Source organism: Balaenoptera acutorostrata, chromosome 13 (genome assembly GCF_949987535.1).
Source record: "Balaenoptera acutorostrata chromosome 13, mBalAcu1.1, whole genome shotgun sequence".
Lineage (NCBI taxonomy): Eukaryota > Metazoa > Chordata > Mammalia > Artiodactyla > Balaenopteridae > Balaenoptera > Balaenoptera acutorostrata.
Window position 1 is genome coordinate 87,126,293 of NC_080076.1, and position 26,398 is coordinate 87,152,690.

General features: G+C 43.2%; 1 protein-coding gene across 6 annotated transcripts in view; it reads left to right on the forward strand.

The window, feature by feature from the left end:
• Positions 1–26,398, forward strand: part of DNAH10 (dynein axonemal heavy chain 10) — a 152,442-nt gene that overhangs the window by 23,723 nt on the left and 102,321 nt on the right. For all 6 annotated transcript variants that reach the window (XR_009005127.1, XM_007189638.2, XM_057527371.1 and 3 more), the window contains 11 exons: positions 3,175–3,365; positions 4,799–4,997; positions 8,437–8,631; positions 11,180–11,350; positions 12,838–13,014; positions 13,826–13,951; positions 14,859–15,031; positions 15,630–15,781; positions 22,615–22,779; positions 23,395–23,602; positions 25,788–25,944. Coding sequence is in view for 5 of the 6 variants with exons in the window: in XM_007189638.2 (XP_007189700.2) it covers positions 3,175–3,365; positions 4,799–4,997; positions 8,437–8,631; positions 11,180–11,350; positions 12,838–13,014; positions 13,826–13,951; positions 14,859–15,031; positions 15,630–15,781; positions 22,615–22,779; positions 23,395–23,602; positions 25,788–25,944 (1,914 nt within the window). In the remaining variant the exon portion in view is untranslated. The remainder of the gene's footprint in view (positions 1–3,174; positions 3,366–4,798; positions 4,998–8,436; positions 8,632–11,179; positions 11,351–12,837; positions 13,015–13,825; positions 13,952–14,858; positions 15,032–15,629; positions 15,782–22,614; positions 22,780–23,394; positions 23,603–25,787; positions 25,945–26,398) is intronic.

Consider the following 26,398-nt stretch of genomic DNA (forward strand, 5'->3'; position numbering starts at 1 on the left):
ATTTCCTTTTTCGGGATTCCCCTCCCCTCTGATTTATCATGCACAGTATCGTCTTCCAAGGCCAGGAGTCGTTACTCTTGTCCAAGTAGTGAGACCAGTAAAAGTCCTGTTTGTGTTGCTGAGGGGTTAATATGTGTGTGGTGAAGCGCTGTAGAGGTATAGACCCAGGTCCCGAGTATCCCACATCTGCATATGTGACCTCTCTGAGCCTGTTTCTTTCTCTGGAAAACTGGGATCATGAGAGAACCTACCTCAAATGGTTGCTGGAAAGTTCAAATGAACTTATGACTGCAAAGCACTTAGCACGTCAAGAGTAGTGTCGGGGAAGCAACTGTCCAACAACTGTATGAGTGGTCCACGGATAAGGATCTGTATGGTCCTGTATAAGTGGTACAACAGGTTATCAAATCTGAGGGCTTGAGGTCCAAGTGGAATCTGCCATGGAGTTGATGTTAGTGGCAACATCATTTCCTTCTCTGAGGTTTATTTATCGTCTCTGCAAAATGAGTGGCTTGCAAAGATCAGTGAGAGTCAAGCTTACATCACTCATGCATCACTTTTGTAATTTTTGCCATCCCTTTGTGCATCTGAAACTTACTTTTCTGTAAGTTGACTTTTTAAAAATATTTATTTTATTTATTTACTTATTTTGGCTGTGCCAGGTCTTAGTTGTGGCGTGAGAACTCTTAGTTGCAGCATGCATGTGGGATCTAGTTCCCCGACCAGGGATCGAACCCGGGCCCCCTGCGTTGGGAGCATGGACTCTCACCCACTGGACCACCAGGGAAGTTCCTCTTTAAGTTGACTTTTAAATTTGTACGTGTGTGTGTGTGTGTGTGTGTGTGTGTGTGTAATTTAGCCTCAAACAATCATACCTGTGCAGTCATGGGTTTGATATACCAGTCGTTTCTAATACGCAGTAAAATAAGTATATATATATATATTTATTTATTTAAAAATTTTTTTCTTGTGTCATTTGACTTTTGATATGGTTTGTGGTATTTTAAAAATTTTTTTAAAAAATTAATAATTTTATTTTTGGCTGCATTGAGTCTTCTCTAGTTGTGGTGAGCAGGGGCTACTCTTTGCTGCAGTGCACAGGCCTCTCATTACGGTGGCTTCTCTTGTTGCGGAGCATGGGCTCTAGGCGTGCGGGTTTCAGTAGTTGTGGTACGCAGGCTCAGTAGTTGTGGCTCACGGGCTCTAGAGCACAAGCTCAGTAGTTGTGGCACACAGGCCTAGTTGCTCCGAGGCATGTGGGATCTTCCCGGACCAGGGATTGAACCCGTGTCCCCTGCATTGGCAGGCGGATTCTTTTTTTTTTTTTTTTTTTTTTTTTTTAATTTTATAGCTACTTTATTTATTTATTTATTTATTTTTGGCTGTGTTGGGTCTTCGGTCCGTGCGAGGGCTTTCTCTAGTTGCGGCAAGTGGGGGCCACACTTCATCGCGGTGCGGGGACCGCTCTTCATCGCAGTGCGCGGGCCTTTCACTATCGCGGCCCCTCCCGTTGCGGGGCACAGGCTCCAGACGCGCAGGCTCAGTAGTTGTGGCTCACGGGCCCAGCTGCTCCGTGGCATGTGGGATCTTCCCAGACCAGGGCTCGAACCCGTGTCCCCTGCATTAGCAGGCAGATTCTCAACCACTGCGCCACCAGGGAAGCCCAGCAGGCGGATTCTTAACCACTGCGCCACCAGGGAAGTCCCTATATTTTTTAAAAGTTTTGAGTGCTGTCAAAATCATGTCCCTTCCTGCTGGGGGACACATACCCTGGAAAACACTGGCACCTTTAGGTCACCTCTAGAAGACCAGCTTTGATTCATTCAGTGGCACTCTTGCCACTAAATATAGTATAATTATATATGTATATAATATGTATACACACACCACACTTCATATACACGTCTGCAAATTGCTTTATTAACTTTAATTGTAAATCTTATCTTTCCATGTCAGCACCTACAGACCTATTTCAAACTTCTTTTGTTTGTTAAACATTTTCTCCCATAATGAGGACTTTTCTAAAATTAACAAGAATGTCCTACACTGTTGGTGGGAATGTAAGTTGGTGCAGCCATTGTGGTAAACAGTATGGAGGTTCCTCAGAAAACTAAAAATAGAGCTACCATATGATCCAGCAATCCCACTCCTGGGCATATATCCAGACAAAACTATAATTCAAAAAGATACATGCACCCCTATGTTCATAGCAGCACTATTCACAACAGCCAAGACATGGAAACAACCAAAGTGTCCATCGACAGATGAATGGCTAAAGAAGATGTGGTACATATACGCAATGGAGTCCTACTCAGCCATATAAAGGAATGAAATAATGCTGTTTGCAGCAACAAGGATGCAACTAGAGATCATCAAACTAAGTGAAGTAAATCAGAAAGAGAAAGACAAATGCCACATGATATCACTTATATGTGGAATCTAAAATATGACACAAATGAACTTATCTATGAAACAGAAACAAAATCAGGGACATAGAGAACAGACTGGTGGTTGCCAAGGGGGAGAGGGTAAGAGTGGGAGTTTGGGATTAGCAGCTGCAAACTGTATATATACAGAATGGATAAACAACAAGGTCCTACTGTATAGCACAGGGAACGATATTCAATATCCTGTGATAAACCAGAATGGAAAAGAATATGAAAAAGAATGCAAAAAAAAATTTTTTTAAGTTGAGAGACCTTAAACAGATGCCCATTTTTCCTGAAAGTACTAAAATCCAGAAATACACTTACATTTAATTAAAATACCTTTTTTTTTTTTGGTTATTTATTTATTTATTTATTTATTTATTTATTTATTTTACCTATTTACTTGGCTGCGCTGGCTCTCGGTTGTGGCAGGTGGGCTCCTTAGTTGTGGCTCACCGGCTCCTTAGTTGCGGCATGCGAACTCTTAGTTGCAGCATGCATGTGGGATCTAGTTCCCTGACCAGGGATTGAACCCAAGCCCCCTGCATTGGGAGCTCGGAGTCCCAACCACTGCGCCACCAGGGAAGTCCCTAAAATACCTTTTAAATACAAAAAAAAAAAAAAAAAAAAAGAAAGAAAAAAGAAGAGGGAAATTTCCTGCACACTTCTTGCTTTCTTACACTGTTGGCCACAAGGCGAAGGTGGCTGGCTTTGCTCTCTCTTTTGCATGTGCCTCTCCGGTTAGAACATAACGCATGGATCCAGCTTTCATGTTGTCTTGGAAACAATCCCCTCCATGATGAGTGCCCTGAGGATGGTGTGGATCATCTCCCGACACTACAATAAAGACGAGAGGATGATTCCGCTCCTGGAGCGCGTTGCCTGGGAAATCGCGGAGAGAGTCTGCAAAGTGGTGAATCTTCGGACTTTGTTCAGGTAAGAAGTAAAGGCACTGTGTTTTTCTTAAGATCTTAAACAGCTTTAGCGAAACATAATTCACACACCGTACAAGTCACCTGTTTAAAAAAAGTACAATTTAATGCTTTTAGTATATTCACAGAGATGTGCATCCATGGCCATCAGTGATTTTAGAATATTTTCTTCATCCCAGAAAGAAATCTTGTCCCCTTTAGCTTCACTCCCACCCTCCTCAACCCCTCAGCCCTGGGCAACCACTGATCTACTCTCTGTCTCTGTGGATTCGCCTCTTCTGAACATTCATGCACGTGGAATCATACAACACGGGGTCTTTTATGACTGGCTGCTCCCACTCAGCATCATGTTTTCAAGGTTCATTCATGGTGTAGTTTGCATCGGTGTTTCATTCCTTTTTCTGGCCAAATAATACTCCACGGTGTGGATTACTCAGGACCGTCTTCCTTGGTTATCCTTGGAGAGACCGAGGCGGATCGTCCAAGGGAACCTCACTCCTGGACCCCAGACCCCCTCAGCTGGAACAGCCTCTGAGGATCAAATGTGGAAGGAGACACAGATCATTTTTTTACTTTCTTTTTTTTTCCTGGCCGGGCTGCTCGACATGCAGGATCTTAGTTCCCCATCCAGCGAACGAACCCGTGCCCCCTACAGTGGAAGCGTGGAGTCCTAACCACTGGATCGCCAGGGAATTCCCTTTTTTTTTTTTTTAACTCTCTTAAAAAACAATCTATATGGGGAGGGGGTGGGGTGAGATGTGACAGGGTAAGAGAGTGTCATGGACATATATACACTACCAAATGTAAAATAGATAGCTAGTGGGAAGCAGCCGCATAGCACAGGGAGATCAGCTCGGTGCTTTGTGACCACCTAGAGGGGTGGGATGGGGAGGGTGGGAGGGAGGGAGATGCAGGAGGGAAGAGAAATGGGAACATATTGTATATGTATAACAGATTCACTTTGTTATAAAGCAGATGCTAACACACTATTGTAAGGCAATTATACTTCAATAAAGATGTTTGAAAAAAAAAAAAAAAAAAAAAAAAAAACAATCTATATAAGTGAAATAGGTACCAAAATCTCAGCATTATCATTTTACTCCACTGTTGCTTCTGGCTTAGGACCCAAGGCCACCTGCTCCCCTTCCAGCTCAAACAGAAAGCTTACCAGGCTTTGCACATTGCAGGTTGGGGGCAGCTGCATCAAAGGTCAGCCTGGGCCACGGCTTGGAATCCTGCCTGCAACCCCACCAATCACATCCCTGCCGGTTTCATCAGAACAGCAGCTCGCCCGGGAAGGTTTCTGCAGTGAGACCATGACATCAGAGAGGCTCCGCTCCTTGCTTAGAATTGTCCCCTTAGAAGCCTGCTTCCCCCGGGGAGCGGGGAGCGTGGCTCAGACCCTCCTGCCCATCACAGCATCTCTTTGCTTCTCAGAGAAAACCGAGCGAGCGCGCAACACAAAACCTTGGAGGCCAGGAACACCCTCAACATGTGGAAAAAGGCCTATTTTGACATCCGGGCCAAGATCGAGGCTTCAGGGAGAGAGGCTCGGTGGGAGTTTGATCGGAAACGGCTGTTCGAGAGAACGGATTACATGGCCACCGTCTGCCAGGATCTCTACGACGTCCTTCAGGTGAGTGGGGGGCTGGGGGGCGTTCTCTTCAATGCATGCAAAGGTGGTTAGAGCTGGGATTTGCCCGATGGGAGGCGGTTTGGCATTTGACAGTGGGCCTCTCCGTGTCAGGTGGGAGGCAGAGAGGGTCTGGCCGGGAGAAAAGTCTGCAGAGCAGACAGAATGTACCGGAATGTCCCAGAGCACACCTGACCTTTGCAGCTCTCCCTTGAGTTTTGTGACAGCCCTCCTTCTCCCCTTGCTTTTGGTTTCCTTTCCTTTTCTTTTCTGGCTGCACTGCGAGGCTTGTGGGGTCTTAGTTCCCCGACAAGGGATTGAATCATGGGCCCACAGCAGTGAAAGTGCCGAGTCCTAACCACTGGACTGCCAGGGAATTCCCTTGGTTTTCTTTATCTTTTAATTTAAAAAAAATTGAAATATAGTTGATGTACAACGTTGTATAAGTTACAGGTGTACAGTATAGTGATTCACAGTTTTTTGTTTTTGTTTTTTAATTTATTTATTTAGTTTTGACTGTGTTGGGTCTTCGTTTCTGTGCGAGGGCTTTCTCTAGTTGTGGCAAGCGGGGGCCACTCTTCATCGCAGTGTGCAGGCCTCTCACTATCGCGGCGTCTCTTGTTGCGGAGCACAGGCTCCAGACGCGCAGGCTCAGTAGTTGTGGCGCACGGGCTTAGTTGCTCCGTGGCATGTGGGATCTTCCCAGACCAGGGCTCGAACCCGTGCCCCCTGCATTAGCAGGCAGATTCTCAACCACTGCGCCACCAGGGAAGCCCTGATTCACAGTTTTGAAAGGTTATACTCCATTTATGATTATGAAATATTGGCTATATTCCCCATGTTGTACAATATATCCTTGTAGCTTATTTTAAACCTAACAGTTTGTACCTCTGACTCCCCACCTCTATATTGCCCCTCCCCACCTCTAGTAACAGCTAGTTTGTTCTGTGAGTCTGTTTCTTTTTTGTTATATAGTCACTAGTTTGTTGTATTTTTTAGGTTCCACATGTAAATGATTATCATGTAGTATTTGTCTTTCTCTGTCTGATTTCATTTAGCAGAATACCCTCCAAGTCCATCCATGTGGCTGCAAATGGCAAAATTTCATTCTTTTTTAGGGCTGAGTAGTATTCCATTGTATATATATATATATATATATATATATATATGTACCACATCTTCTTTATCCATTCCTCTGTTGATGGACATTTAGGTTGCTTCCATGTCTTGGTTTTCTTTTGACTCTGGCCACGCCTTCTCAGTGTCTTTTGTAAAATCTTCCCCCTCTGTCTTTCCATTAAGTGTTGGAATTCCTCAAAGGCGGTCTGAGACCTTCTCTCCCCTGAAGCCACGTCATCCCTGCCATCGCCACGGTGACTACCCATCTATCTGCCGGTGCTTCCTGTTTATCTGAGCCCACTCTCTTTTCAATGAATGTACGCAAGGCTTAGTGGCTGATGGGTTGAATTAGCCAGCCCTTGTCTCATGAAGGTCCATCCATTCATTTATTCTCTAAATATTTATCAAGCACTCACAACGTGCCAGGCGCTTGTCCTTGCTGCTAGAGAAATGATGATGAGCAAAGACCAGGGCTGGCTGTGTGACCGCAGTGCCCAGTGCAAACAGAAATGTTGACCCCTTATTCAACAAGCAAGGAAAAAATGCTGTTAAAAGTCTTGAAATATAAAAGCTTTTCCTTCTGACATGTCTCACCTTGGCATGGCCTTGTTTGTTGGTTTGTTACGACTATAGCAAAGTAAAGAAAAGAAAGTAAAAGAAAATTAAACATTTAAATTATTTGCATGAACTTTACGGTTCTTCTTTATATTGTGCAGTGTCAGCTTAACATGCAAAGAGAAGGGCATTTGTCTGGTGTGTGGAATCACTGAAATGACACAGTTTGTATTTTGCAGCTCTTTCTTTTTTTAAACAAATTTATTTATTTATTTCTTTTTGGCTGCGTTGTGTCTTCGTTGTGGTGCATGGGCTTCTCATTGCAGTGGCTTCTCTTGTTGCGTAGCACGGGCTCCAGGCACGCGGGCTTCAGTAGTTGTGGCTCAAGGGCTCTAGAGCGCAGGCTCAGTAGTTGTGGCGCATGGGCTTAGTTGCTCCGCGGCATGTGAGATCTTCCCGGACCAGGGCTTGAACCCATTGGCAGGCGGATTCTTAACCACTGCGCCACCAGGGAAGTCCCTGTTTCGCAGCTCTTAAGTGCAGATGTAAACGCTTCACCTGACTAACTCGGCTGGTTTCATTTCACTTCTTGATGTGTGCAGTTCTACCAGCGTTCCCTGCTTCAGCTCACTGATGGGGAAGGAAGGCTGAGAGGAAAAGGAGTTGTGGGTTTTCCTATCTCCATCATTCCTTCTGTGTCGTTATTTTCAGCGTGAATAGTTGGCCGATACGGTGAAGTACAGGGGTGAGAAGCAATATGGTAGGTAGGGTTCCTTGGTCGGGTATGTTTCTTAGCCTTTTTTTCTGCGTTGGAAGCAAGCTCTGTTCTGCAAGGAGAAGGTGGCCTCTCTGAGCCGTTGGTGTCCTCCTTTACTCACCGTAGCTGCCGCGCGCTGACCGGGACTGGCGCTGAGTCTCCCTGAGCTCTCGTGCATCGTGGTTCCACCGGGATTCTCTGCTCGTGGGACCTCACACGCTGCGTGTCAGTGGGGTGTTGCGAACAGCACACACGCAGACTTCGCTTATCGCCTCTGCTCACACGTGTGCCCGATTGTCCCCCGAGACTTCATTTACAAAACACAAGTTCAGAGATAAAATGATTAAGAATTTCAAGATGGCAATAGCAGAGCCTTAAACCCAGCACAGGACCCTCTGGAGCCTGGGGCCCTGTGCGCCTGCCCGGGTCCCACACCTGTGAAGCAAGTCCCGTCTGTACATAGTCTATGGCTCATGGAGCTTACAGTCCAGTAGAAGAGACACATGGTAGACAATAATCGCACAGATGCATAGCTACAGCTGAGGTGAGTGCTAGGAGAGAAGACTAGAGGGGGCTGTGGAAGTGTGCACAGGGGCCTGGCCTCTTCTAAAGGGTCGGACTTGATGAAGGCATACTTATTAATGAGTAGTAGGTACCTGGCATTTCACACTGCAGGTGCAAAGGCCCTGAGACAGAAAGGAACGTGGGACTGAAAGAGGCCCGGGGTGGCTGTGAGGTGGCAGGGGGAGAGCAGTATGGGAGGACATGGAAGGAGTAGGTAGGGGCTTGAGCATGCAGACTTTGTAAGCTGTGTCAGGGCATCTGGAACTGGTCCTTTGTGCAGTGGGCATAGTACCAAAGGGATTAGGCTTTGGTACTCCAAAGGGAGGAGGTTACCTGTGTGACCAGATTCTTGCCCGCAGGTAAACCTAGATATGCAACCTGTTGGTCGTTAGAGCAATCGTGAGAAAACCAAGTGGTCACCTCCTCGTGTTTTGTTTGATCGGACAGGTCCTGGAGGAATTCTACAACATATTTGGTTCAGAGCTAAAAGCAGTGACTGGGGATCCCAAGCGCATCGACGATGTGCTGTGCCGGGTGGACAGCCTGGTCACCCCGATGGAAAGCCTGACCTTTGACCCCTTCAGCATCAAGTGCTCCCAGTACTGGAAATACGTGATGGACGACTTCAAGATCGAAGTCCTGGCAAGTAACACATCCTTCGATTCGATTCTGGAAGTGGATACCATGTTTTCTCCATGTTAAATCTGTTGGGTTATTTAGTTATGTTTAGGGTTTTTGTTTTTTTTTTTTAAATCATAAAAAGGGATACCTGCTTTTTGGTGAAAAATGGAAACAATGCAGAAGAGCATAAGGTAACAACGAACACTTCTCAGTGTCCTCTGTCCCCACCCCTGCTCCCCAGGTGGAATACGTTTGAAGCGAGCTAGACACCCTAGAGTGGCTACCAAGGTGGGTTGGGTGTATAACTGGAGAGGATGTAGAGCGGCCGGGGTGAAGAATGGGACTTAATTTAGTAAGCAGTAGGGAGCCATTGAAGGTTGTTCACCAAGGCAGTGATGTCATCAGACTTATACCGAAGAGGGTTTTTCTGGCTGCAGCGTAGGTGGATCTGAGCTAGGGAAGGAGAGGAGGTGGGGAGGTGGTATAAGAGCTTGCGGCCCTAGGTGTGGGCGAGTCGGGGCCGGTCAGAGAGAATACGACCTCACTGCCTGCGGCCTGGGCAGGATGGCCCACCACGCCCACCTTTCAGCCTCACGTGCGGAGCACCACCAGGAGCGTCCCCGTTTTATGTTTTAAGTAAGTGTTTTGATAACCCCAGAGCATCTTTCATATTGTCACTGAAAGTGGAATCCCCTGCTCACTGTTCAAAAGCCAATAGAGAGGCAAGGTTGGTGGAAAGGAAAGTTTGCTTTATTTTGGCTGCTGGCAACCAGGGGTGGGGGCGGACTCCTGTCCAAAGGTTGACTCCCCCCGACTGAGGGTCAGTGGGCAAGAGCTTTTATAGACGGAGGAGGGGACTACGTGCGGAAACAGCACAGTCAGCCTTGACAGGCAGCTTATTTATTTATTTATTTATTTATTTATATTTTAAAATTTATTTTTATTTTATTTATTTAATTTTATTTTATTTTTGAGTCTTCGTTGCTGCACACGGGCTTTCTCTCGCTGTGGCGAGAGGGGGCTCCTCTTCGTTGTGGTGCGCAGGCTTCTCATTGCAGTGGCTTCTCTTGTTGCGGAGCACAGGCTCAAGTGCATGGGCTTCAGTAGTTGTGGCACACGGGCTTAGTTGCTCCTCGGCATGTGGGATCTTCCCGGACCAGGGATCAAACCCATGTCCCCTGCATTGGCAGGTGGATTCTTAACCACTGCGCCACTAGGGAAGTCCCACCATACAACCTTTCTTGTCCAATCCTTCATTTTTCCTGGAGTTAATCATTGCTTTTATTTGCATTTGCTTGGTTAGTTACACTGTTAATTTTTCCAACTGCCCTAACATCTTTTTCACACACCTATCAATAGTGGGTTCCATCTGCTGAGACATATCAGTGCTATTATTTTTCCAGAGACCTTTCTTCCAGAGCTTGCTGTCTTCCTGCTCCAGTCTACATTATTTGCTCCTCAGACCTGTTGTGAAGCAGTTGCCCAGGACTTCCTATCTTCTCTCATCTGTGTTGGATCCTACTTTCTAGAGTTCACAGCTTTCTCTTTCCTTGTTTGCTCCTTTGTTTTGGTGGAGCACATTTTTTAGTAGCTTCCTGAGAAAGGTTTCATGGGACATGCATTTTTTCTGAGTCTTGCATGTGTGAATTCTGAAATAGTAGGTATGGAGTTCAAGGTAGAAAATAACTTTTCTTCAGAAATTTGAAGATGTTCTTTATTGGTTTCTAGTTTCCAGTGTTATTAGAAGTCTGATGTCGCTCTGATTTAATTTTTCTAGAATTAACCTTCCACTCTGCATCGAGTGGGCTGGGGTTGGAGATATAGAGTATGTGTACTGAGTGGCCTGGCTGTGTGGGGTGGAGAAGGGATCCTCTGTTTGCCCCTCCCCTTCCTGGTGCCTGGTGCCCTCGAATGCTCAGCCTCGCAGAGGTTTCCATGGGACAACCAGGTGCCCCCCGCCTCCCCCACCCATTGCCAGCATTAGGTAGTAATTCCCTGCCTTCTATAAAGTTAGTTACTCTCCTTCCAAAAATTCCTGAACTATCTCCTCTCCCGTTTCTTTGTCTATATGAGTTAATACTTTAAAGATTTCCTTTTCTATCATTTTGAACTAGTGGAGGAGAGAGCAGAAAACGAATGCAGCTGGTCCGCCATTTTTTTCTTTTAATATTTATTTATTTAGGTTACGCTGGGTCTTAGTTGTGGCATGGGGGATCTTCACTGCGGCATGCGGACTTCTTAGTTGCGGCACGCATGCTTCTTAGTTGTGGCCTGTGAACCCTTAGTTGCGGCATGCAAACTCCTGGTTGTGGCATGCATGCGGGATCCAGTTCCCTGACCAGGGATCGAACCTGGGCCCCCTGCATTGGGAGCACAGAGTCTCACCCACTGGACCACCAGGAAGTCCCCAGTCTGCCATTTTTAACTGGATCTCAGCTTCCACCAAAGCACAATGGAAATCCTTCTCAAGGCACTGATTTGGTTTTTTGCTCCTTTCTTGCCATTTTGTTATTTTTGCGGGGTAATTACAGGGTCATAAGGGTTTTTTCTGGGCTTTTTCTTTTGGCAGGTTATTGAGAAAGAAGCAAAAAATTTTATTGACGAATCTTTTAAGACACTTCGATCAGCTGAAGCAGCATTTGACATGCTTTTAAAATTTAAGCATATTCGTTCACGGGAGGCCATTAATCGACAAATGATGATGAAATTTAATGATATTCTTGCACAGTACTGTAAAGAGGTATGGCTGCTGTAGCAGTAAAAATACACTTGGCAAAATGTAACAATTGGATCACACCGTTGTCTTTCTCATCTAAGTTCAGAGAGACTGTAATTTTCCCAAAGAAGCCTGTCATATAACCAAAATGAAGTGGGTTTGTTTATTTAGTGGAGAAATTCAGTAAGAATTTATGAAGTACAATATTGTATGCCTCACATTGTGATGGACCCTGAGTGAGTTAGTCATAATAATCATCACAGTAATGACAGTGTAGTAGTCATAGCTACCCATGTGTGAAGGTCAAGGGTGTGTTCACATACACATTCCTGTTGTAAGGACCCTTGTTATACATTGGACCCACCCAGATAATCCAGGATAGTCTCCTTATTTTAAGGTCAGCCGACTGGCAACCTTAACTCCATCTGCTACCTAATTCCTCTTTGTCAGGAATGGATCAGGACCATTAATGGGGCAGGTATTGTTTTGCCTCTGACACCTAATTACTCACATAAGAGTGTGAAATACTTATTTTAAAATGCAAGCCCAGACCATATGATCCAACAATCCCATTTTGCGTATATACCCAAAAAAATTGAAAGCAGAGTCTCGAAGAGATATTTGAATATCGATGTTCGTAGCAGCACTATTCACAGCGGCAAAAAGCTGGAAATCACCCAAGGGTCCATTGATAGATGAATGGATAAACAAAATGTGGTCTATCCATACAATGGAATATTATCCAGCTTTAAAAAGGAAGGAAATTCTGCCATATGCTACAGCGTGGATGAACCTTGAGGGCTTTGTGTTAATTGAAATAAACCAGTCATAAAAAGACAAATACTCTATGATTCTACTTATATGAGGTACTTAGAGCGAAGTCATAGAGACAGAAAGTAGACAGGTTGTTCTACTTTGTTGTTGTAGGGGCTGAGGGAGGGAGAAGTGGGGAGTTACTGTGTTTAATGTGTACCCAGAGTTTCAGTTTTACAAGATGAAAGAAGTTGTGGAGATGGATGCACAACAGCATGAATGTAGTTAATTCCACTGAAATGTACACTGAGAAATGGTTAGGATGGTAAATTTTATGTCATGCATATTGTACCACAATTTAAAAAATATTACATGATAAATAATTATAAAACCTCAGTGGCACATGCACACACACACACACACACACACACACACAAACACACACACAATTCAGGACTGGCCACCAATCATGTCTAGAACAGATTTCAGAATTTCCAATAGGTTGGTCAAATGATCGTACACAGTCTGTAAGTATAAGGCAGTTTGGATCATTGCATGTTTTAAACCAAACAAAAAAATTCCTACAGAGTATAGGAAAACGTAGTAAATAATAAGTAGTAAAAGCCCTATTCTGTACCTTAGACTAGTTCTTGACGTTCCATGTTCATTTCTTTAAAGATACAAATCTCAGGTTAAATCTTTTCTTGGCTCACAGACTGATGCTTATCACTTACGGAATACGTTTGACTGCTTTGCAGATTGACATCGTTAACAAAATCTTTGTTCAGAACCTTGACAACCCACCTCTGTATAAGAATCACCCGCCCGTAGCAGGTGCAATCTACTGGGAACGGTCCCTGTTCTTCCGGATTAAGCACACCATCCTCAGATTTCAAGAAGTAGAGGGGATCTTGGACAGTGATGGAGGAAGAGAAGTATGTTGCTTCTGCTGGGAATGTCCCCTTTTGTATTTCACGGTTCAATTCTAGATGGGCAGCCTCCCTGGGCGCTGATCCTTCAGTCCAGGCGGCTGCCGGCATGGAGTGGGCTACGCAGAGTTGCCTGCGTGAGCAGCAGCTCAATTTCAAATCCATGTCTGCAATTTAGAAGATCTTTTCTGCGGTCCCTGGGGACCACATCTCCATACCTACCTATGACATCTTCCAGGTGGCAGTCACATGACTTCCCCCTGACCTTGATCTTCAGCCTCTCCAGAGGGTGACCAGCAACTTTCTGATAATACTCTCCCTCCCCCACCCATGCATTTTTGTCTGTTATATCACAGGGGGTGGGAAACCTTTTCTTTAACGGTCCAGAGAGTAAGTATTCTAGGCATTTGAGGGTCGGATGGCCCCTGTTGCAACTACTCAACTCTGCCTTTGTAGCAAGAAAGTGACCGTCGATACCACGTAAATGAACAGGTGTGACTGTGTTCCAATAAGACATCACCGTGGATGCTGAAATTTGAATTTCGTATGGTTGTCATGTGTCAGGAAGCACTGTTGTTCTTTTTGAGCTCCTTCATTCTTAGCTCCTGGGCTGCACCAAACCCACAGGCTGAGGTTTGTGAGCCCAGTTAATCAGCCTAGATTTCAAGCCCTACCATGGCAGACAAACCCTCCAATGTTTGTGCAAATCTGCCTGCTTCCTTTTGCAAAATGTGTTAACTGATAATTTTTTTTTAAAAGAGAGGAAAAAAATGTTATTTTCAAGGACAAAATGACCATTGCCTGACTTCTTTGATAGGTAAAGCAAAAATATCTGGAAGTGGGTAGGACAATGAAAGACTACGAAGATAAAAAGTATGAGCAGTGGAAAGAGACGACAGAACAGGTCCTGCCGACTCTCATGAAGAAGAGTCTGCTCACTAAGGTGTGTCTTTCCAGATCCGTGTCCTAGATTCTGGGGCGGCCACGTAAGGTGATGGTGGCTACTATTTCCTTGAGATGTGATGTGTTGACTCTCATGAAGTTGAGAGGTATTTCCAAAATCAAAGGCACAGAAGGGCAGAGGTTGACCCGGGAGAAGAAGGGAGGCAGAAAGGGAATAGATGGAGGAAGCAAAATGTCACCGTCAGGGAACACGCTGGGGTTAGGCAGCCCTCCTGACTCCTTGGGCAAGTGGCTTAACTCTGAACTCCAGTGACCCAGTTTGTAAAATGAGTTGGATTAGACGATCAGAAACATGCAAAGTATTAGCTGAACCGTATATGAAACAGCTGACCGTTGATCATTTTTAACCTACAGAAAAATGTCACTTCCCATGATTCCTCCGCATCTTTAGCACAGGGTCCTCCACATCTTTAGCACGTAGCAATTGCTCAGTAAATAAACACTAGCTAGGAGGTTCAAGGGAAGACCTGGGCCTGGCGGTTTTCGGTCTTCGGTACTAAAAGGAGTGAAGAGGCCAGGTAGGGCCTGTCAGGAACTGGACAGCTCGTGTCCTATTCAAAAGGGGCAGCTGCTACCCAGCTTCTGTCTGTTCTTTGCCATTTATCATCAGCTTTTCTAATTTTTCAAGGGAAACCAGATTTCTGGATTTTTACATTCAGTTGCCCAATTTTCGAACGTGGGCGACTAAATCGAATTCTTTAAAAACTCTGTTCACCAAACAAAATATGAATTCTAGCTAGTTCTGGCCAGCTCCCCAGTCTGTCAGGGCAGCAAGGACCCTCCACTGATCTTTTTCAAATTCACATTTAACTTGGGTTGCGTTGATCTAATTGCTTCTTGGACTGCCCTTCCCACGATGTTTTATAAAAACACCGTCTCTCCCACAGACTTCTGCTGCTGGTGATGACGCCCTGAACTCTGACAGGGGGGCTGGTTTTGCAATCAACTTTTCCCCTGCTCTCAGGGAGATTATTAACGAAGCAAAGTACTTGGAACAGCTGGGGTTCCCTGTCTCCGAATTAGCAAGGAATGTTGCCCTCCAGGAAGACAAATTTCTTAGGTAAAATGATTCTTCTCTTAAATCAACAGTAAACATTTTTTGTCTTGGGACCCCTTTGCACTCTTCAAAATTATTGAAAACGCGCCCCCTACCCATGCCAAAGCTTTCATTTTTGTGGATTTTATAACTGCCAATATTTGCCACATTAGAAATAAAAACTAAGAAATGTTTAAAATATGTGTTTATTCATTCATCTAAAAATAACAACGATAAATCTATTTCATGTTAACCTAAATAACATTTTCACTTTTTCATTTTTTAAATTAATTTTTACTGGGGTATAGTTGACTTACAATGTTGTGTTAGTTTCAGATGTACAGCAAAGTGAATCAGTTCCACATATACATATATCCACTCTTCTTTAGATTCTTTTCCCATGTAGGTCATTACAGAGTATTGAGTAGAGTTCCCTGTAAGTAACATTTTTAAATAAAAAGTAACCAATATTTTCCAAAAAAGAAAGTTAGTGGGAAGAGTGGCATTCTTTAAAATTTTTAGTCTGGTTAATGGTCTTTTGTATCCTATCTGTAAGGTTATTAATCTTTTTATGAGCTCCATTGTATTTTTCTCACGTCAGTGACTTTCCTGTAATGTGCAGGTACACGGATGGGATACAACGTATGTTGGATCATTATCACATGCTCATTGGAACGTTAAATGAGGCAGAGGCTCTCCTCCTTGACGACCATTCCCAGGAATTAGTAAGAGTGTTTAGGTCTGGATATAAGAGGTTAAACTGGAACTCACTAGGTAATATAATTCATCTATCTATTGCCTTTTAGACTTTGGGATGTAAAAAATCATTCTTTTAGATTGTCTTAGTTGAATTATAATTTTTCTATGTATGTAGATGTGGTTAACAAATACGTTTTCAGCATCAGTAAAGTACACTTTGTGGAACATGGAATCCATCTCAAGGCTTTAGTTGGGGGTGAAGGTGAGGTGGACGGGGTGCCGTTTTGACATTCGACTGACCCAAAGCTTTCTCCTCCAAAAATAAAGTGACTTATACTTTTTTCCCCTAAAACTGAAATTTTTTTTTTTAATAAATTTATTTATTTTTGGCTGCGTTGGGTCTTCGTTGCTGCACGCAGGCATTCTCTAGTTGCGGCGAGCAGGGGCTACTCTTTGCTGCGGTGTGCAGGCTTCTCGTTGCGGTGGCTTCTCTTGTTGCGGAGCACGGGCTCTAGGCGCCCGGGCTTCAGTAGTTGTGGCACGTGGGCTCAGTAGTTGTGGTTCGCCGGCTCTAGGGCGCAGGCTCAGCAGTTGTGGCGCACGGGCTTAGTTGCTCCGCGGCATGTGGGATCTTCCTGGGCCAGCGCTCGAACCCGTGTCCCTTGCATTGGCAGGTGGATTCTTAACCACTGCGCCACCAGGGAAGCCCTAAAACTGAAATTTTAATTTCCAGATAATTACAGAGTCACACGCAGTTGCAAGAATTAATACAGACAGATCCTGGGTACCCTTTGCTTGGTTTTCCCCCAGTGGCAACTTCTGCAAAACTGTAGTGCAAACCACAGCCCAGATCTTTACATCGATATAGTCAAGACACAGAACATTTCCACACCACAGTGATTCCTCATGTCGCCCTTTTAAAGTCACACCCACTTCCCTCCTACCCCCATCCTCTACTGAACCGCTGGCAGCCACTAATCTGTTTTCTGTTTCTATAATTTTGTCATTTTAAGAGTGTTACATAAAATATCATATGACCCTTTTGGTGTTGGCTTTTCTCACCCAGCACAATTCTCTGGAGATTTTTCCAAGTTCTTGCCTGTTTCAACAGTTTGTTCCTTTTTATCAGTGAATAAAAAACAGTCTGGTATCAATGTTTGTTTCACCATTCACTTAGATATCCTAGATAATATATAGGTTGTTTCCAGGTTTGACTATTATGAATATACATTTGTGCTATAGAATCACTTGTGTACAGGGTTTTATGTGAACATGAGTCTTCATTTCTCTGGGATAAATGCCCAGGGTTGTATGGTACTTGTGTGTTTAGTCTTCTTTTTTTTTTAATTAAAAAAAGTGGGGCTTCCCTGGTGGCGCAGTGGTTGAGAATCTGCCTGCTAATGCAGGAGACACGGGTTCGAGCCCTGGTCTGGGAAGATCCCACATGCCGCGGAGCAGCCGGGCCCGTGAGCCACAGCTGCTGAGCCTGCGCGTCTGGAGCCTGTGCCCCGCAACGGGAGGGGCCGCGATGGTGAGAGGCCCGCGCACCGCGATGAAGAGCGGTCCCCGCACCGCGATGAAGAGTGGCCCCCACTTGCCGCAACTAGAGAAAGCCCTCGCACGAACCGAAGACCCAGCACAACCAAAAATAAATAAATAAATAAATAAATAAATAAATAAAAAATTAAAAAAAAAAAAAAAATAACACTGGAATGACTTTTAAAAAAAAAAAAAAAAAAAAAGTGAAGAATAGTTGATGTACAATGTTATATAAGTTATATATACAGTATAGTATACAGTATAGTATACAGTATAGTGATTCACAATTTTTAAATGTTATACTCCATTTATAGTTATTATAAAATATTGGCTGTATTCCCTGTGTTGTAGAATATATCCTTGTAGCTTATTTTATACATAATAGTTGGTACCTCTTAATCCCCTACCTATATTGCCCCTCCCCATTTCCCTATCCCTCTGGTAACTACTAGGTTGTTCTCTATATCTGTGAGTCTGATTCTTTTTTGTTATATTCATTAGTTGTTTGTTTAGTCTTTTTTTTTAAATGTCATAGTGTTGTCCAGAGTGGCTGTACCATTTTACGTTCTCACCAGCAATATACATTTCACGATCTCTAGATCTTGGCCAGCCTTTGGTATTGTCACCATTTTTAAAAATTTAGCCATCTGATAGCTGTGTAATGATAGCTCGTTGTGGTTTTGCTTTGCATTTTTCTGTAATGGCTAATGATGTGTTTGTTTGCCTTTATATATCCTCTTCTTATGTGTTTGTTTGCCTTTATATATCCTCTTTGGTGTAATGTCTTTTTTTGTTCTTTTGCCCATTTTCTAATTATATCACTTGCTTTTTTATTGTTGAACTTTGAGAGTTCTTTATATATTGTAGATACTAGTCCTTTATTGGATATGTGGTTTGGAAATACTTTCTCCCACTCTGTAGCTTGTCTTTTCATTCTCTTAATAGCATCTTTTGCAGAACTAATTTGATGAAGTCCAATTTATCAATTTTTCCTTTTATGGATCATGATTTTGGTGTCAAGTCTAGGGACTCTTTGCATAGACCTAGATCCCAAAATTTTTCTATTTTTTCTAAATATTTTATAGTTTTATGTTTTACAGTTAAGACTGTGATCAATCTTGATTTTTTTTTTTTTTGTACGAAGTGAGAGACTTAAGTTGCGGTTCATTTGTTTTTCCAATTGTTGTAGCATTGTTTGTTGGAAAGGCTAACTTTTTCCGTTAAATCACTTTTACACCTTTGTCAAAAACTAGTTGAGCATATTTGTATGGGTCTATTTCTGGATTCTCTATTCTGTTCCATTGATCTATGTGTCTGTCCCTCTGCCAATATCACAGAGCTTTGAAGCCTTAATTATTGTGGCTGCATAGTAAGTCTTGAAATTGGGTAGACTGGTAACCACTGATCTTTTTATTGTCCCTATAGTTTTGCCTTTTCCAGAATGTCATATAATTAGAATTATACAGTGTGCAGCCTTTTCAGATTGGCTTCTTTCACTGAGCAATAAAATTTAAGGTTCCTCCATATAATTGTGCATTTCTTTTCTTTTTTTTTAATTTTTATTTATTTATTTATTTATTTATTTATTTATTTATTTATTTATGGCTGTGTTGGGTCTTTGTTTCTGTGCGACGGCTTCCTCTAGCTGCGGCAAGCGGGGGTCACTCTTCGTCGCGGTGCGCGGGCCTCTCACTATCGCAGCCTCTCTTGTTGCAGAGCACAGGCTCCAGACGCGCAGGCTCAGTAGTTGTGGCTCACGGGCCTAGTTGCTCCGCGGCATGTGGGATCTTCCCAGACCAGGGCTCGAACACGTGTCCCCTGCATTAGCAGGCAGATTCTCAACCACTGTGCCACCAGGGAAGCCCGTGCATTTCTTTTTATTACCAAATAATATTCCATTGTGTGGATGTACTGTAGTTTATTTGTTCACCTGTTGAAGGACATCTTGGTTGCTTCCACATTTTGGCAATTATGAATAAAGCTGCTAAAAATGTTCATGTGCAGGTTTTTGTGTAGTAGTGATTTCTTTTCTTTGTTCTTCTTTTTTTGTTTGTTTTAAAATTACAGATTCAGCTTTCTTAATAGTTATAGGACTATTCAAGTGATTATTTCCTATTGGGTGAGTTGTGTAGCTTGTGCTTTTCAAAGAAGTGGTGCATTTCATCTAAGTTGTCAGATTTATTGTGCAGATTTGTTCTTATTGTTCCCTTATTATCTTATAAAGACTGTACATCTTTAGTGATCCCTCCTATTTAATTCTGGATATGGTTAATTTGTGTCTTCTCTTTTTTTCTTTTCAGTCCTACTAGAGATTAGTCAGTTTTACTGAAGCTCTTTGTTTCATTGATTTTATCTGTTGTTTTTCTGTTTAATTTTACTGATTTCTGCTTATCTTTATTATTTCCTCTGCTTGCTTTGGATTTATTTTACTCTTCTTTTTCAAGGTTCTTGAGGTGGGAACTTAGATCACTGATTTGAGATCTTTCCTCTTTTCTAATGTATGCATTTGGTGCTATTAATTTCCCTGTCAGCACTGCTTTAGCTGTGTCCCACAGATTCTGATAGTTGTATTTTAATTTTTATTCAATTAAGTGTATTTGAAAAATTTCCCTTGAGACTTCCTCCATGACTCATGGATTATTTAAAAGTGTGTTGTTTAGTTTCAAAGTGTTTGGAGATTTCCCCTGTTATCTTTCTGTCATTGTTTTGTAATTTGAGTCCACTGTGGTTGGAGAACATACTCAGTATAATTTCAATTCTTTTAAATTTGTTGAGGTTTGTTTTACAGCTCAGGATATAGTCTATCTTGTTTTATGTTCTGTGGCCACTTGAAAAGAATATGTATTCTACTTTGCTGAGTAGAATGTTCTATAAATGTTGATTAACGTTGTTGGTTCATGATGTCGTTGAGTTTTTCTATATCCTTGTTGATTTTCTGTCTAGTTGTTCTGTCAGTTACTGAGAGAGGAATGTTGACATGTCCAATTATAATCATGGATTTACCTATTTCTTTTTTCAGGTCTATCACTTTTTACTTCACGTATTTTACAATTCTGTTGCTTTGATGCATGCAAGTTTAAGATTGCTATGTCTTCTTATGAATTAAACCCTTTAATCATTATATAATATTCAACTCTCTGATAATTTTCTTTGTTCTAAAGTCTACTTTACCTAATATTAATATATCCATTCTGGTTTTCCTTTGATTAATGTTTGCACAGTATATGTTTTTCCATCCTTTACTTTTCAACTTGCCGATAGAATTGTATTTGAAATGAGTTTCTTGTAGACAGCATATAGTTGGGTCATGTTTTTAACCTACTCTGTCTTGGTGCATTTAGACCGTTTACATTTCATGTAATTATTGATTTGTTAGGGCTCAAGTCTGTCAATTTTTTTGTTTTCTGCTTGTTCTTTTTGTTTCTCTGTTTTTCTTTTACTTGCCTTTCCATGGGCCACTGGAACATTTTCTATAATTCCATTTTGATTTATCTATAGCGTTCTTATAGCCTTTTTTTAGTGGTTACATATACATAACATTACAGTTTACTGGTTTGAGTGAAGTATAGAAATCTATAGAATTTTTCCAATTTGAGTAAAGTATAGAAACCTTAACTTGCCTTTCCCTCTCCCACTTATGATATAATTATCTAAAATATTTCTTCTATATACATTTTGGACCACAACAGACAGTGTTACAATTTTTGCTGCAACCATCAAACCTAAGTTAGGAAGCTGAAGAAGAGAAGGAAAAAACTATTGTATTTTCCTATATTTTTACCTACTGTGCTCGTTCTTCCTCCCTGATGTTCCCAGGGTCTTTCTCTTACTGGGTCCTTTCTATTTACAAAACTTCCTGTGGCCATCCTTTTAGCATAGGTCTGCTGGTGACGTAATCGCCTAGTTTCCCTTCTGAGAATACCTTGGTTTCCCCTTTGTTACTGTCAGGTGGAAGTAGAAATCCAGGTTCCCTAGTCAGCCTTCACTGACAGTCGAGGGGAAGCTCCACATAACCGCTGGGAGGGGTGGGGGTCCCAGCCCCCCTGCAGTCTCCACTGACACTCTGGGGTGGCAGGGGACAGTGCTCATTGCTGGACTGTGGAGGTGAAAGTCCCATCTACCTCCATGGCCTCCTCTGATGCCACCACGGCAGGCATAAGGGGACAGGGGTTTGGGGCACCTCATTGCAACATTCTGAGGGTGGAAGTCTAGGCCCCCTCCACCTGGCCCTTCTGGCATGGGTGAGGGCAGGGTCACATTTTTATCTGTGGTGTTTGGCTGGAGCAGAGCAGTTATTGTCTAAAATTTTGTCTTTCTAGGGTGTCCCTTTCCTGGTCCCTTGGTCAGAGAAAACAGGATTTTCTTGAGGCTTTTTTTTTTGGTGCATGTGTGTCTGTACCCATAGGCACTTATGGGTCACCGGCTCCTTCAGCTCCAGGTCTGGGATATAGATCCCAGGAAAAAGATCCCAGGGCCCTCATCACCACATCATTCCTCAGATCCTGGGCTCCCCACTGGTTGGCTATCTCTCCCCATTTCAGAGTCTTATATTTGTTTTATGGCTAATGTGCAGGGTTCTTAGTTGTATTTAGCAGGAGTAATAAGGAAAAGGACATACTTCTTCTTCCTTTACTTTTAAAAATAAACAAGGCATTTATGTTATTTCTTTTCCTTCTTCCTCTTTCCCTTCCCTTGCTCCAAATCTTCTCCCCTTTTTTCGTTGTCATTTCCTTTTCTCCCCTTCCTCCCTTCCCCTTTGTACAGAGAACATGTGTGTTTGGACTGTGGGTTCCAGCATGAAACCTCTGGATTAAAAGTCCAGCTTCTACCCATGTGACTCAACTTCTTGGAGGCTCCGTTTCCTCATCTCTAAAATGGGCATAACCTTAGTACCCGATTCATAGGGCTGTTGTAAGGATTCGATCATATAATCAACGTCACATGCTTAGGCCATCGCCCAACTGATCATAAGTGCTTAACTCAGGTTTACTATTCACATTCTTGCTGTTTACTTTTCTAAGCAACAGGCCAGAGGGTTGCCTAACTGTAGGCAGGGTTGCATGTAGTGGAGGGTTTGTGTTGCCATGGCAATGAGAAGGCAAGAGGGTTGTGCCTCCTCTTTCTCCCCACCGTGCTTCAGATACGATGATGCTAAAAAGCAAACAGGAGAAATGTATCGTTTGGTTGACCCTGAGCACCGGCTCCTGGTTCCGGTCCCCAGGGACCACGTGGATCTTTGTCACCTCAAAGACCCAAGGACATGGAAGGAGCAGGATCCTTCCTGTGAAGGGATGTTGGCGGGAAGGATATGGAAAGGAAGAGTTGAAAGCCAACTATCTTTCTTTTGTTCTTTCTCTTTTTCTCCGAAGGTATTGCTGACTACATAACTCGGTGCAAACAGGCCATTGGGAAATTTGAGTCCCTCGTCCACCAGATTCATAAGAATGCAGATGACATTTCTTCCAGACTCACCTTAATAGAATCCATAAATCTCTTTAAGTATCCAGCACCTAAAAGTGAGGAAGAACTCCCAGGTAGATCTGACTTCTTGTTTCTTTGATTATGGAAGGAATGGAAAAACCTCTTGGGCATGATTGTGCACACACACACACACACACACACACACACACACAGTTTATTCCACAAATGGAATAAAACCATGCCTCATGATCTCAGGCATTTACTTGAAAAGATCATGGGTAATTCTTACTTTTTGCCGTGTTTTATGTATTGCTTACATAGTTTTACAAATTCCTGAGTCTATGAAAATCAATAGTACTTTTGTCAATAACTTTGTAACAGTACGGTGAACTGTGTTTTATGGGCTCACATTTACTTGTTCAAACAGGGTATTTTAAGCTGCCTTGGACTAGTCAACAAGGAATTCAGGATTAGTTAACAAGCAACTCAAGACAAGCAAGATTGCCCAAAGGCAAAGCATGCACAAGTGGCGTTCATTCCCATGTTGTCATGTATTTTTTGCTTTGGATGTGTCTTGCTTCGGGTGGTGTTGATTTATTTTCTGCTCTTGGTCAAGATTGGAGGCTGCTTTTGTATTTGCAAGATATACAGCTAACGTTTGGGTTGCTTCTTGAGTAATGTCCCTTCCCGTGTTTGTGAAGAGCTGTAACAGGTGTCTTCCACTGCAGGCATGAAGGAATTCTTTGAGCACATTGAACGAGAAAGGGCCAAAGATGTGGACCACATGGTCAGGTGGTATCTTGCCATTGGGCCTCTACTGACCAAAGTCGAGGGGCTGGTTATCCACACCAACACGGGCAAGGCCCCCAAGCTGGCCTCCTACTACGAATACTGGGAAAATAGAATTTACGAGGTCTTGACAAAGTTCATCCTGAAGTAAGTTAATGTTCATATTGCATGTTTTAAAGACAGTGTGCATAGGTTAAAATATCTTACACATATGAATAGTTAAAGAGGAGCCACAAGGTACAGAACAAAAATCAGCTGGACAATAAGTCTGCTTTCTGGCCAAAGGGCACTCATAAGATGGAAGGATAACTTCCTATTTTGGCTCATGTTATTTTTTTTTTTTTTGAGTTGACACTCAATATTTATTAAATGTGAAAGTTACAGATAAAATTTAAACCATATTTGAAAAAAGAGAACTGTATGTGATATATATCAGACCTCTGATAGATAGGGAGAATTTTCTATTCTGGAAGAAAAGGAAGAAATCATAAGAGAAGAGATGGACAGACGTTGGATGCAAAAATTTTAAATGTTTTTTCACAAAATAAAAGGATAGAATTGGAAAAGAATTTATAGCAGATGTGCTTTTATGCATTAACTTATGGAAATACTTTTGTAATATAATGAGAAAAGTGACTACACTACAAGAGACACAATGAGATTTTTCACAAAAATGAATTACAACTATCAAAAAATTTACAAATTGATCCTTGTGAGTAATCATAGAAATGAATGATAAAACAACTATTAAATTAACAAATAACTTTTAAAAAATTTATTTTATTTTTGGCTGCGCTGGGTCTTCATTGCTGCTTCTCTAGTTGCGGTGAGTGGGGACTACTCTTCATTGAGGTGTGTGGGCTTCTCATTGCGGTGGCTTCTTTTATTGCTGAGCACGGGCTCTAGGCGTGTGGGCTTCAGTAGTTGTGGCACGCGGGCTCAGTAATTGTGGCTCGCGGGCTCTAGAGCTCAGGCTCAGTAGTTGTGGCACATGGGCTTAGTTGCTCTGCGGCATGTGGGATCCTCCCGGACCAAGGCTCGAACCCGTGTCCCCTACATTGGCAGGTGTATTCTTAACTGTTGCACCACCAGGGAAGTCCCCTGGATGCAGTTTGACAAACTTCACTTCATTGATCCTTTAAATAAATCTGTTTTCTACATATTTCATTTGATTTTTAGTGTTGATTCTAACTTTGACTCTTAAAGCAGCCGCTTAGGAATTCCCGGGCGGTCGAGTGGTTAAGACTCCGCACTTTCACTGCCAAGGGCCCGGGTTCGATCCCTGGTTAGGGAACTAAGATCCCACAAGCCGCCTGGCACAGCCAAAAAAAAAAAAAAGCAGCCCCTCATATAGGGCTACCTCCTGAGTTTTCTCTTTCTAATACACTATGTTTTCCCTTGATCCATTCATCCATTTACCCATCAATCCATCTATTCACTCATTCATTCATTCCAAGGTTTATTAGAGCCTGGACTGGACCAGATAAAGCCCCTATTTTTCTGGAGCTTCTCCATCCTCATAGGAGAGAGATGCAAGACTCAAGGAAATAAATATTCTCTGTGAAAGAAATAAAGCAGAATAATGTTCCGGGGAGAGACTGGAAGGGCTGTTGTGATTGGTTGGTCAAGAAAGGCCACGGAGAGGCCACGTTTTAGCCGAGCCCTGAAGATAAGGAGCAAGCTGGAAGGGGAGGAGCTTTCTGGGGGAAGACAAAGGCCAGTGTAAAGACCTGGAGGCCACGTGGGAGGAACAGAAGGAAGGAATAAAGAGAGTGAAGGGAGCGGGTAGGAGAGGAAGCTGAGCAGGCAGGGCCCGGATCATGAAGAGCCTGGCAGGAGCTTGCATTTATCCTCAGAGAGAGAAGAGTTACATGTTTTATACACTCTCTCTGGCTGTAGGGATTACTGAATTGGGGTGGGGGTGGGGGCAAGAGGAAGACCGGTTTGCAGGCTAATGAAGTGTCCATCCCTGTGTTGTCCCTGATTTAATCCTGGAAAGGACAGAGTCTGGTGGGCCAGGCGGAGGGGGGACATGCGTGTTCATTTTTCCTGAACCAGAGTCAAACAGCTTTTGGAGTTCCCATTACTAAGTATCTTCCAACTAATAGGTATTCTAACTTCCCCAAAGTAGAAATGAACTATTTGTAAAATTTGGGCCATAAAAAGGGTATATAACGAAACTCCCCCCACACTATCCATTACAGCCGTAGAATGTGTTATTCCTTGTCGCAGGCTTTTTACAGGCGGTGTCTGGGACTCTAGCCGTTTTCACCCGCTGTTGGATACCTTTCACGCTGCTGAGTACTGAGTCTGTTTTATTAACCCCTCCTAGGAATTTGCAGTCTTTTAATTCTTTAATCCTTGGAAACGTCCCTTTGTTCCAAACGGAAACCATTTTGACGGCACCCGAGATCATCCTGCACCCCAGCGCAAGCGAGATTGACAAAATGTGCATCCACTGTGTCCGAAATTGTGTGGAGATGACCAAGGTAGGGACGGAACTGTGTGTTGTTTCCCGGTTGACCCCTTGTCACAGAGGGCTGGGCCCGCCAGCTGCGGACAGCAGGTGACCCAGGAGGTCAAGAACACAGGCTCCACCGTGTCCTTTGTCCAGACCGTTTTCGTCTCTTCCTGGCTCCTCCTCTGTTAATCTCTGAAGTTTGGGGGTGTCCCAAGGCTCGATGCCGGCTCCCTTCTCACCTCTCTTTATCTTCTTTATGCATCCTCACGACCACTCCCATGGCTGTTATTACCAATCCTATGGAGGCAAGCCCGCCACATTTCCATCTCCAAGCCAGAATTCTCTACTGCACAACACATGTTTCTAGTCACCTACTGGCCGTCTCCCCTTGAACCTTAGACTTTGCGAGTCCAAGATGGAATTCTTGGCTTTCCAACATGCAGCCTGGTCCTGCCCCCGTTTTCCCTACTTTAGGCAACGGC